The 13480-nt window shown below is 33.7% G+C and overlaps 1 protein-coding gene across 2 annotated transcripts in view; it reads right to left on the reverse strand.

Annotated features, from left to right (window-relative positions):
- The window catches only part of RNF17 (ring finger protein 17), a gene marked incomplete at its 5' end in the record, with an annotated part of 109804 nt that overhangs the window by 18471 nt on the left and 77853 nt on the right, over window positions 1–13480 (reverse strand). The window contains 5 exons of one of the 2 annotated variants that reach the window (XM_081292129.1): window positions 1189–1308; window positions 3442–3605; window positions 6858–7147; window positions 9253–9368; window positions 10506–10596. In XM_081292129.1, coding sequence (XP_081148255.1) covers window positions 1189–1308; window positions 3442–3605; window positions 6858–7147; window positions 9253–9368; window positions 10506–10596 — 781 coding nt within the window. Of the gene's footprint in view, window positions 1–1188; window positions 1309–3441; window positions 3606–6857; window positions 7148–9252; window positions 9369–10493; window positions 10597–13480 lie in introns of both variants that reach the window. The other variant, XM_081292128.1, reaches the window with a different exon arrangement.

Genomic DNA, 13480 nt, shown 5'->3' on the forward strand with positions numbered 1-13480 from the left:
ATACACAAAGAAGTAGCTATCAACAGGTAATACTAGATAGCAATATAAAACACTTAAGCCATTTTCAGAAAATATCATTGGTTTGAGATAAAATGACCTTTAAAAAATAATAGTTTGAGATTCTCCCTACAGTACTCATGCTTTTAAAGCATAACATTTTTAAAATGAGTTTACATTAAAAACAAAGTATCACAATTTAAAAAAAACTTAAAAGACCCATATATCAATGCAATACTAATACAGGGCTACAATACATTATTCATTAGGGAGCAGAATTTGTCATATTTTCATTTGTTAAGAGATTCATGTGGCAAGGCAGTAGGACTTCCTGCCAAGAGGCAAGTAATGAGCCATCTACATACACGTGGCTCCTCTGTCCCCTGCAGATCTTCTTTTTTTTTTTTATTGGTTGTTCACAACATTACAAAGCTCTTGACATATCATATTTCATACATTAGATTGAAGTGGGTTATGAACTCCCAATTTTCCCCCAAATGCTGATTGCAGAATCACGTCGGTTACACATCCACAATTTTACATAATGCCCTATTAGAAATTGTTGTATTCTGCTACCTTTCCTATCCCCTACTATCCCCCCTCCCCTTCCCTCACATCTTCTCTCTCTACCCCATCTACTGTAATTCATTTCTCTCCTTGTTTATTTTCCCATTCCCCTCACAACCTCTTACATGGAAATGAAGGGAGACCCTCATTCCCTGCAGATCTTCTTGACGGCTATGTTATAGTGGACATCTTGACTGCAGTATCATGAGGGACCCGAAGTTCAAACCACCCAGCTAAACCACTCCTAATTCTGAAGCCACAAAAACTAATGTATAAGTTATGGTTTTAGATCATTAAGTTTTAACTTTGTTATGAAGCAAGAGATCATTAATACATTATTTTAAAATCTGACTTCCAGCTAATTTGTTGTAATTTTATTCAATAAAGAAATAACTACATTTTTACAATTTTACAATTTTCCATCTATGAACATACTATGTTTTCATTTACTCTGATGTTTTATATTCTTAAGTATAATTTTATATATAAAGACCTTTTAGCTGTCCTATTAAACTTATTTGTAGGTATTTTATTAATTTTGTTACAACTGAAAGGGATTTAATAAAACATTCTAATTTCTAAAAAATATTTAAAAATATTTATTACAAATTACTATATACTCACTGGTATAGTATGATACAGCTGACAAGGAATACAAAACTGTGGTGTATCAGGATATAGTAAAATAGGGTAAAGATGACACTGTGGAATTTTCTCAGTGAATCCATGATCTAAATATTGTACCTGAAACAGGTCAAATAAAATTTATAGTTAAAATTTGTTACTAAAAGCTAGGGGACAGAAGGGATTTCCTAATATTAACCACCACCACAACAACAAAATGACTAAGTTTAGATAGTTAAATTTGGATTTGAAAAATTTGTAGGAAAAAAAGAACATTATATTCCCTTATTCTGTAGCATATCAAATCTCATTGTACAAAGGTTTGTTTACACATAACCTATAAAACAAAACTCTTTTTAAGACACTGGCCTTATTAGGCCTTCCTTAATTAAGAGCAACTCTTTTTAAAAATGTTAATTCAGTTTCTGATTTAAAAATAAGGAATGCCAATAAGGTAGTTCTTCTGTCTCAACTCAGCAAAATGAACGCATCACATTTCTCCTTACCCTTCCAGCCTCTATTTTACATTCTACTATTCTGCATTCAGATCAACTTTTTAAAAAACTTCCACATGAGAGAGAACACATAGCATTATCTTTCCATGACTGACTTAATGAAATGTTTATTTAATGTTGACCATAGGATAAACTTGCAAGGTATCAGGTTAAGTAATGAAAAATTCATTGTGTATACCTGAAATGTAAAATGACCACAAGGGAAAAAAAAACTAATGATTAAACTATCAAAATACTATTGAATACATTTAAAATAAAACTAAGGTATTATGACATTATGAGAAATTAAATAAATAGTTCACCATCTTATTTATTTGGATTCCATATATGTAAAGCTCATGAAGTGTGATAACTTGATAAAAACTGAATTTCAATTCACTTTTGTAATAAAGAAGAAAAGGTAGGGGTTATCTGAATAACTCAAATGTATGTAAAAAGTGACTCACATGATTATAAACACATTGAAACTGTGGGTATCCAAAATTTGAAACCATTTTATTTCCATCAAAACCATTACAAATTTGTAGTTCAGCAGAAAAAGCACAAGACAGAAATTTAGAAATTAGTCCAGATTAGAATATAGACTCCAATATGATTACTCACTGACAGGGCAACCTTGGCAAGTCAATGAACTTAAACTTCAATTTTTTTTTATTAAAATAGGAGTAATAACTTAGTCCAGGACAGTTGTAAAAAATTATAAAATATGAATTACAGATGTGAAAAAGCTAAAAAACCTTAAAATGCTATATAATTATTAAATATCTAACAAAATAAATATCTGACCAAGTAGAAACAAAAGACTTATTTTTTCCCCCTCACTTGAATTAAAAGTACACATTTCAAGTGTGAAATATCTTCATCAATTTTATTTCCTTACTTATATTCCTTCTCTCCATTTTATTTTTTTTGTGGTACTGAGAATTAAACCCAAGGGTGCTCTACCCCTAAGCCACATTCCCAGCCCTTTTAAAATTTTATTTTGAGACAAGGTCTTGCTAAGTTGCCAAAGTTGGCCTCAAACTTGTGATCCTCCCATCTCAGCCTCCTAAATTGCTGGGGATTATAGGTGTGCATGTCTTTGAAGGTATTTTTTTTAAAAAGATATTTTTAGTTGTAGTTGGACCCAATACCTTTATTAATTTTTATGTGGTGTTGAGGATCGAACCCAGGGCCTTGCATGTGCTAGGCATGTGCTCTACTGCTGAGCCACAATCCCAGCCCCTTTGAAGGTATTTTAATTTATATTTTTATACATTCAGTATTCAATGCATGAAGCTGTTTTTGAAGATTTTGAATGAAACTTGAGTGCTACCTCGCTATTATGTAAAGGTGAATTAATCCTTATCCTGAAAGGACTAGTTGGGCCACAAACAAATTTGCAAGGAGATACTAAACATATTGGAAAGCAAGTTTTACTTAATTCCATGTGTGCACACAGGGCCACAGATTACAACTAAGTGGTCCAAGGCACAAGAGGTCAAATCCCTACCTGCCTCTATTCTTCCATTATTCAGATTATTAAATATATTTGAAAAGAAATCCTTAATACAAATAAAAGCATAATAATACAAATAAAAGCATAATGCATCTAATAACTGTACTCAACAAATACAAGTGTAATGTATCTAATGACTGAATTCAACAAAACGTGCTTTAATCAAATTTTCACATATCAAAAGGCTACTTAATGCTACAGCATTTAGCCAGAACAGTTACAAAAGAATATTAAACTTACCCTGATAGTGCCACCTACAACTTCCATTACTTTGCCTCGATACCACATTGTATCTGATCCTCTCACTGCACAGGGTTCTCCCTTTTTCCAGAAATAAGGTTCCAAAAGACCAAGGTATTTTAAATTACTTTGAATTTCATTCATCATTTTTACCAGCTCAAATTCTGAAGAAATTATTAAAAATAGAAAGCATTTAGGAAAAATTTCCTACACTGTTCAAAAAAAAAGTCATCAAGAATCTTTTAATAACTTCATAACTTAGGTAATATAAGGAATTGAAAATCAGGCTCATAATAAAACTTTCATAAAATCTAACTTGGTCAGTATCTTCTATATGTTTTAAAATGTACTAAGACCATATAAATAATTATTCTGATTTTTTTATAATATTTTGAGAGTACAAACATCATAAAGAGCTCTAAACCCATGTCAGGTAGGCTAATATAAAAGAACTATCAACTGAAGATGACATTTTGACAGCACAGCTAATAAAACATAACACAAGTTACTTAGATACAATATAATAGTGAAAATTCTAATTTTATTTTTCCTACAGATTGGTCCACTATTTCCACAGTGACTATATATCCTTATAAGTGGTACCATAGAAGGCAAGGGCTGGAATCAGGTTCTATCCCAGTTCTACATTTGTAATTGTGTGATCTTGAGTAGTTCCTTTACCTCTCCATACACCTCAGTTTATTCTCTGTAAACTAACTATGATAGCACCTACCTACATTATCAGCACTACAGCAGGACCAGATGTAAAGCATCTAGTAATAGTCAACCAGTTTTAGCAATGACTAACATGTCAAGCAAAGCTTCTGGATTAAGTACTATTTTTACTACAGGTCTCAAACACTGTTCATTTATTTTAGAACAGCCAGTTGCGCAGATTTATTCTATTTTCCAGTTAAAAATAGTATTTATAAAGATCAACAAATGAGAGGAAAATGTCAATAAATTCATAGCTACCACACCCTATTGGCAGGTGGGCCCACGAGTTGAATTAATGGTGTCTAAGCCTGTTGAGTGCTGGAGTCTTAAGAGTTACAGAATATTCCAGAGGAGCCCAGGTTGTAATTAAGAAGCATTTGCTTTTAAACTAAGAAGATTTCAGAAAGGACCTCAAATTTCAGTTATTTCTTATGGTTTCTTTTCTTATTTCAAATAAATACAAACTTTAGTATTCTTTTTTCATAGAATCTCCAAACTTATATAAATGTCATGTCTTTTTAAACTTGGAACCATCCTCACTTGGTTAAGTCCCAATATGGGAAAATAAAGGAGATGTAGTAGGCTACATCACTTTATGCTGATTTTGATCTACCAGAAACCTTTAGAAGCTATCTGGCCTTGCTCTTCTTCCATGCTGGGACAGTACTTTGGATGTTCAGAAAATCACACAAGTTTCTAAGTCTTAAATTCTGCCAATTACTCGTACCACTGCTGACCTGTGGTTTATCATTGTGGTTCATGTGTGAGAAATCCAAGAATGCTCAGAGGTGAACTAATTAGATTATGAGAGATGTAACCTAATCAGCAGATCAATCCACTGATATGGATTAACTGTGTGGTAATTGTAGGTACATAGGGTTGGATGGAGAAGTAGGTCACTGTGGGCATTCCTTGAGGTTTATATTTTGCCCTGGTGAATGAAGCTTTCTCGGTGCTCCTGATTGCCAGGTCCTGAGCTACTTTCTTCTGTACCCTTCCACTTATGATGCTCTGCCTCACACCTTAAAGGCCCATACTATGGAGGGTGGCTGATTATGAACTGACCTTCTGAAACTATGAGCCAAAATAAACTTTATTTACACTGTTCATCTCAGGTCTTTTGGTCACAGAAATGCAAAGTTGACTAAAACATTTACAGATGCACAAAAATTTTGGCACCATGGAAGGAGGGAAAATTCAGTGACAGTCCTGATATACCATGATTCTAAAAACCCACTGGTCTTCTGTCAAATATTTAATCACATCCTAACTCCTTTATTGTTATTAAATTTCATTATTCCTATTCTGATAACCAGGCTGGACTCCTTTGTGTATAAATGCCTATATTTGTGAGGTTTTAATTTTTTCTTTTGGTACCAGGGAGGGGTGCTTAATCACTGAGCCATATCCCCAGCCCGTTTTTATATTTTACTTGGAGACAGGGTCTTGCTGAGTTGTTTTGGGCTTCACGAAGTTGCTGAGGCTGGCTATGAACTTGTGATCCTCTTGCCTCAGCCTCTCAAGCTGTTAGGGTGACAGGCATGCTCCACCATGTCCAGCTGAGGCTCACCTCAGTAACTTAGTGAGACCCTGTCTTAAAATAAAAAATAAAAAGGGATAGGGATGTAAAAAGGGCAGTGGTAAAATGCTCCTGGGGTTCAATCCCCAGTACAAAAAAAATGGGGGTATCTACTTATAGTCATTGTTAATATGATCAGCACACTGTCCCTAACACTAAGCTTGGGAGAAATCCTTTGGGATCCCATCTTTATATGAGAGCTTCCTGTTAGATTTCCCACTTTCAGTGAAGGGGCTTTGTTCTTTACTTCCTTTTTCTTGAACTCTGTGTAGTTATCAGATGAGAAGTTCAAGGTTTTACATCTTGAACACCTTCATTGGCACATCATATCTTCTCAAATTCTGATTTTAGATCTTGATGTATTTTTTATTTTCATATCAACACAGTAAATGTTAATTTAAAAAGAATTATACATGCATTTTAATGTATTTGGAAGTGTTGTGCAATCTGCCTTAATGGAAATTCTAAATTACTTTCTTATACTGAGAATAGCCCTAATTATAACACATGACATTGCTATTTTAAAATAATAATTGGGAAATTGCATGGAATTGGAAGGTGAGCCTCAGGGTTATACACAATTACATATAAGAGGAAAGGAGGAGTAGGATAAAAATTATATAAGTGGAAGAAACGATTTATAGTAGAGGGGGTGGAGAGAGAGAAGGGAAGGGGAGGGGAGGGGAAAGAAGGGGGGATAGTAGAGAATGGGATAGACAGCAGAATACATCAGTCACTAGAAAGGCAATTTATAAATCAATGGAAATGTAACTGATGTGACACAGCAATCTGTATACGGGGTAAAAATGGGAGTTCATAACCCACTTGAATCAATCTGTGAAATATGGTATATTAAGAACTATGTAATGTTTTGAACAACCAACAATAAAATAATATAAAAAAATAATAATAATAATTTAAAAACTCGAATAAGTTTTATGTGCTAAGCATAAAAAGCACTTTGCCATATTTTCTATGAAATAATTTAATCCTCCTAACAGCCCTATAAAAAGAGGTTAATTACTTGACCATGTATTCTGGTTGTCACTATCTCACTGGAGAACTTGAGCTGCTAGGACCATTGTTACTGATGAATCCTTTATAACATAAAAGAGCTTACCTGATAATTTAGGTACTACGAATATAGTTCCATCATCACCAATGCAGCTGACTACTGCCTCAAATACTTTCATATTAGGAATAACTGGTGGTTTATAGCACCCAATGGCTCTTGGCTCTGAAATCTGCTCCTTAAATTCAGATACCTTGTGTTCACTGATTGAATCAGTAGCTTTTTTCTCAGAGTCAAAGTTAATTTTAATACACTTAGTGGTAACTATTAAATCTTCTTGTCCCAGGGGGATCTGCGGAGACTTCTCAGATGAATGGCTGTTATTTGATTTATTAATTCTGTAACATCCAAAAAAGAACATATCTAAACAGGAGCAAGTATAAAAATCTGGGGAAAACAATATTAAAAATAATCTTTCAAATATATTTAACATTTAAAGAAAATATTTGCTCTTGTCTAGGGTATACTGGTCTAATTTGTTACATGGAAATGAGCATTATTTAAGTTACAGTGAAAATTATTTTAAGTTATAAATGAGACTAATGAGGAAAAAAGCAGTATAATGTCACTTTAATGTTTTAAAGTACTATCTGATATTTACACACTATTCTTTCATAAAATCTCCTAAGAAGTATATCCTCAGTATTGTACAATGGAGCTAAATGGTGGATTGGGAGTTCAAAGCCAACCTCAGCAAAGAAACAAGGTGCTAAATAAGCATCTCAGTGAGACTCTGTCTCGAAATAAAATACAAAATAGGGTTGGGGATGTGGCTCAGTGGTTGAGTGCTCCTAAGTTCAATCCCCAGTACCCAATCAATCAATCAATCCATAATACCTCCAAGTTGATTCTAGTTTAGTCCATAGTAGAACACGCATAGTAGAACACACATAAAATAATATAAATACAGATCTCTTAAAAACAATGACTCAGATACTAGGTATTGGTAGCAATATGCTATTTTCAATTTTGTTTACTTCATGATATCTCTTCCATTTAAAGGAAAAGCATGCTACCGCACAAAAAACTAAAATCATGGAGGCAGTATTAACATTGGTTGTGTTTTAGTAGAATTGCAGTCAAAATTTTGTTCCTTCTAGTTTCCTGTACTTTTCCTTTAACAGTATTCATAAAGTTATTACTTAATGCCCTCAACTAACTTCTCCCTCTCACTGTCTTAAGATAGCTAGTAGTTTCATTGCTGCTACAGCAGTAAAAAATAATCAAACAACAATTAAAAAAAAAACACCTCAAAATTGGTGACAGACAATGCTGGTAGTATTAACTTGTCTAGAAGTTTTCATTTCAATTCATTTCTTTTGCCAAGGAGTTACTTAAACCTAAAGTATATGAACGAACCCCCAAGAGAAGCACATTAAAGATATAGAGCCTGAGCCTGATGCAGTGGCACGTGCCTATAATCCCAGCGGCTCGGGCGGTTGAGATAGGAGGATTGTGAGTTCAAAGCCAGCCTCAGTAAAAGTGAGGCACTGAGCAACTCAGTGAGACCCTGTCTCCAAATAAAATACAAAATAGGGATGAGGATGTGGCTCAGTCAGTGGTTGAGTGTCCGTGAGTTCAATCCCTGGCACACCTTCCGCTCCCCCTCCAAAAAAATATGTGGAGTCTGTGCGCCAGGGTTCAGGCAACTTAGGTTGAATCTACTGCACCTGGCCAGCTACTGCAGGCCCCATTTTATTTTTGATTTCTTGTTTTCTCTTTCTATTTCATCAGGTAACCACATACATTTTGTGCCATGTATGGCACAAAAGTGGCTGCTTGAAACATATCTGCAATTTCGACCTACTTCCACAACTGGAAGGAAGATAAAGGAATAAGCTAGGGTTGTAGTAATATCCCAATCCTTCTCCCTGCGACCCAAAGTTGCTTAAACCTCAAACTTAGACCCAAAAGGATCTTTAAATGTAAATGTTGTTCAATTACTTTTTTGCTATTTGTTTCTATTTTACATAAATATATATTGTATATACCTACTACCACTTCTAACACAAAGCTCAAAGATTTCTGTCTAACCAAAGCATGCCAAGGGGCTCAGTCAGATCTGGTACCTACTATATTTTTGTTCCCTTTTCCTTTGGTTTAGAATGTAAATATCAAAGAAAAAGAGAAAGTACAAAAGCCAGAACATATGCAAGCTGTTTGACCTGAATAGAGAAATAAATAATTCCGAAGAAACTGTTGTCTCCTCAGAGATTAATTTTTAAATTATCTTTAAGAGCAAATAAGATACAATTTAGATTTCTATTTTTCTGAACTAGGGATTGAACCCAGGCCCTTGCACATGCTAGGCTAGTGCTCTACTACTGAGTTACATCCACAGCCCTGCAATTCATATTTGAAAGCACACCTATATAAAAACTTACACAGGTAAATAAGAAGTATCTATCACAAACTGATATCAAAAATTTGAAAAAGTCTGTACCTTCTTTCTCTCAAAGCCAAACCTTTTTTAATCAGATATTTAGAAACATCGACACGCTCTCCTTTTTCATCTCTGCAGAAAATTTTCACAGGTAATGGCCATGTTGTGTTGCTTTCCTGTAGTGATTTAAGAGTACAGTAAATAAAAGACACAAAAGAAAAATATTTTGATAAATAGTGTACTTTTCTCAGGCATTTCTTCTATTTTTCTCTAAGCAAGCCAAAGAAGTTTCCGAACTGAGTAAAGATATGTTGATATCTAAATATATCGAGGAAAAATAGCATGGGAAAGATCAATGGGGACAGATATTTGTTTTATGAAATATATGAGGAATATAAATTTTACTGCCAAGGTAAAATTTAACTAAAGAAATGAAAAAAAAAAGAGAAACAAAATGAAAAAAAATTTTTCCAACTCAAACGAGGGGGAAAGACACCACCACTTAAAATGTTTTTCTATTCCCCTAAACTCTTTGTCAATTATAGAATTAAAATATACTTTCCAAGGTGTGCCTTTTTTCCTACAGAAAGCAAAATATCTACAAGCCATAAATTCTGTTTCATATGGAAAAAGTTATAAAAATGAGGGAATTAGGAGCCCTGTAATTCCAGCAGTTCGGTAGGCTGAGACAGTAGGATCACAGGTTCAAAGCCAGCCTCAGCAAAAGCAAGGTGCTAAGCAACTCGGACTCTGTCTCTAAATAAAATACAAAATAGGGCTGGGGATAGGGCTCAGTGGTCTGTCAATCCCTGGTACTCCACAAAAAATTATACACAGAAAAAGTTAACATGGAAAAATGATAAAATTCTGATAATTAATGCAGCAAAACATTCAAATTAGAAAAAAGTAGGGAATACAAAGAATATTTTTAAGTATTCTGAAAAAATAAGTGCTTATTCTCAATTCCATACTCAAAAATATATATTTTATGACTTACAGTGAATTTTGACTTATCTAGAAGCCCGATTTTCCACTTTAATAAAATATTAGAAGACTTTAGAAATATGCTCTAGCATAAACATGTTATATTTTATCATGCAAATTATCAACTTAATATTACTTTAGAAATATCTTGATTTATTTATATAATCATTTGTGTATATCTACTATCAAATAGGCATTGTACCTTGAAATAAGACCAACAAAGTTCACTACAAAATCCAAAAAAGCATTTTCTCAAGAAAATTGATGAAAACATTAATGAAATGATTAATCAATATATATCCATTGTAACTGTTAACCTTACTACCCACCTGTAAAGTTATGGTTGCTATTGCTCCAGTGAGGTACAATGAAAGACAGTCACAAGCTGTTGCTGTCCACTTGTCACTCCCACCAGTTGGTCTAAAACAAAAATTAATGACAACTTGTTTTATAACAAATAGTATACAATATTGATATATACAAGAAATATTATACATAAGCACATAGTTTGAACCAACTGAATATGTAGTAAGAAATAAATTTGAACATGGATTCATGTTATCTTCACAATTCTTTTCCCTATTTTCATAGCCTTTTGTTCATCCCTCTACTTAGAATCCATGCTACATGCTAACTTATTTTTGTATACCTGGTTCTACAGTTTAACTGAAGATATCTAAAAGTCGATAACATTTTAAATATTCTTCATCATTAAATATTCAGGTGTGTGAACTAGATGAGACATCAGGGATGGTGTACTCTTCCATCATATTCCCTAACATCTAGCACAGTGCCTGGCACACAGAAAGTGCTCTGGAAATATTTAATAAAAACAAAAACATTCCTTTGCAATGATGATTATGCTGTCCACTTTGGGAAGTATTCTGTAATTCAGTTTGAATCACTACCCGTAAATATGAGCCTCAACAGTTCATAAAATTTTACTTTTAATCGCAGTTTTTAATTGTTGACTTATTGATTCAACAAAATTACTCAAATTGATATAGTCATGCAATTTGGAATGACTAGAAATATCATAATTTTGGACATAAATGGCAAAATAATGTATACTAAAATATGCTCAATAACGTTTTAGCAAATAAATGAAAAGCAGGGTATATAACATCATCATTCATTTTAGTTTGCAGAATTAAAACTGAGTGACTTTAGAAGTTTCTAACCATCAAGTCTACCCCCAAGAATAAGGAAGAGATTATATGTAAATCAGGCAGGATCCTAAACATAGTTTCTAAATCCAGAATCTCAATGAACTGAACTTAGTTGATGAATTGAGTAAATAACATGGTCAGTTTTATCATGGTAAATGGTTTATAAAAGTGAACTCACCCGTCAACTGGACATGGGGCTTTATCAAATTGGAGTTGGTAAGTATGCCAACACTTAATTTATTAAGACCAACCAGTGTTATGAGCTAAGAAGCTTAAACTATTAGTAACTCCCAGAATTAGTTATGTTTTAATATTTACAATTGCACTGCCAGGAACAGTGGTGCATGCCTGTAAGCCTGGTGAATTGGTAGGCTTAGGCAGGAGGATCACGTTTGTGGCCAGCCTCAGCAATTTAGCAAGATCCTGTCTCAAAAAATAATAAGGGCTGGGGCTGTCACTCAATGATAAAAGCACCCCTGGGTTCAATCAATCCCAAGTACTGCCCCTTGCTATTCATGGGGGGTTGATTCCAGGACTCCTGCAGAAACCAAAACCCTAGAGACCACAGCTCCACTTCTTTACGCCATCTTTTAACCTCTGGTTCTAGAAACCCCAATTAAAAATCAATTCTGTGTTTTGTAGTAAATCTGACAGTAATTCTATCTCCAGTGGCAGTGGCAAGATGAATAGTATGCACAAGCCTCTTATGTCAAATGGTATATTATCTAACATACCCCCATATTTACTTTAAACATCTCAAGATGACTTAAAATAGCAATGTATAATGTAAATGTTATGCAGCTGTTAGACTGTATTGTTTAGGGAATGAAAAGAAAAAAATCTGTACATGTTCTGTATAGATACTATTTTTTTATAACATTTCAATCTGAAGTTGTGGAACCTGCAGATATGCAGGGCCAACTCTATTATGATATATATATATATATATATATATATATATATATATATATATATATAAAATCAGTGTATTATTAAGGTTTTCCTATTATTTTTTTAATGTTAATTTTTTAGTTATAGGCGGACACAATATCTTTATATTTATGTGGTGCTGAGGATCAAACCCAGTGCCTCACGAATGCTAGGCTCTACCTCTGAGCCACAACCCCAGCCCCTATTATTATTATTATTATTATTATTATTTTAAATGTATTTTTTAGTTGTAGATGGACACAATACCTTTATTTATTTATTAATTTTTATGTGCTGAGGATCGAGCCCAGTGCCTCACATGTGCTAGGCAAGCACCCTACCACTGAGCCATAACCCCAGCCCACAACACCTTTATTTTTATGTGGTGCTGGGGATTGAAACCAGTGTCTCACAAGTACTCTACCACTGAGCCACAACCCAGCCCTATTATTTATTTATTTATTTATTTATTTATTTTTTAAAGATAGAGTGAGAGAGAGGGAGGGAGGAAGGGAGGGAGGGAGGGAGGGAGAGTGAGAGAGAGAGAATTTTTTTAATATTTATTTTTTAGTTTTTGGCGGACACAACATCTTTGTTTGTATGTGGTGCTGAGGATCGAACCCGGGCTGCACGCATGCCAGGCGAGCGCGCTACCACTTGAGCCACATCCCCAGCCCTATTATTTATTATTGATACACATAAATATTAGCTTTTGAACATCTGAAGGTATTTACTATAATACTTAAAAAAATTAGGGATGTGGAATTTCATTTGGGGAAGACAAAAATTTTCAGGAGATGGATGGTGATAAAAGTTATACAGCAATGTGAATTTTAAGATTAGAAAACTGTACACTTAAAAATGGTAAAAAGGGCAAATTTTATGTGATGCCATTTTATTACAATTTAAAAAAACTACAGAAAAAATATTTCTTGGAATAGCAGCAAAACATAGTGGGGCCAGAGTTTCAGTTCTAAATTCAGATCCTGTTTATAATTCTAGCTCAACAATTGAATTGATGTTTTAATTGGATAATAAAATATTTAACCTCTTGAAGATTCGATTTCCTTATCTATAGTTTAAGGTGTGTTGTCAACAATCACTAGAATTCTCAATGATAACATTATTCTATCCAAGTCCATAAGATATTATTAAAAGGTATGTCAGGAACTGTCTATAAGATTAGGTACAATCAGGAGATTGCT

This window comes from Spermophilus citellus (genome assembly GCF_964194105.1).
Source record: "Spermophilus citellus genome assembly, chromosome: 1".
NCBI lineage: Eukaryota > Metazoa > Chordata > Mammalia > Rodentia > Sciuridae > Spermophilus > Spermophilus citellus.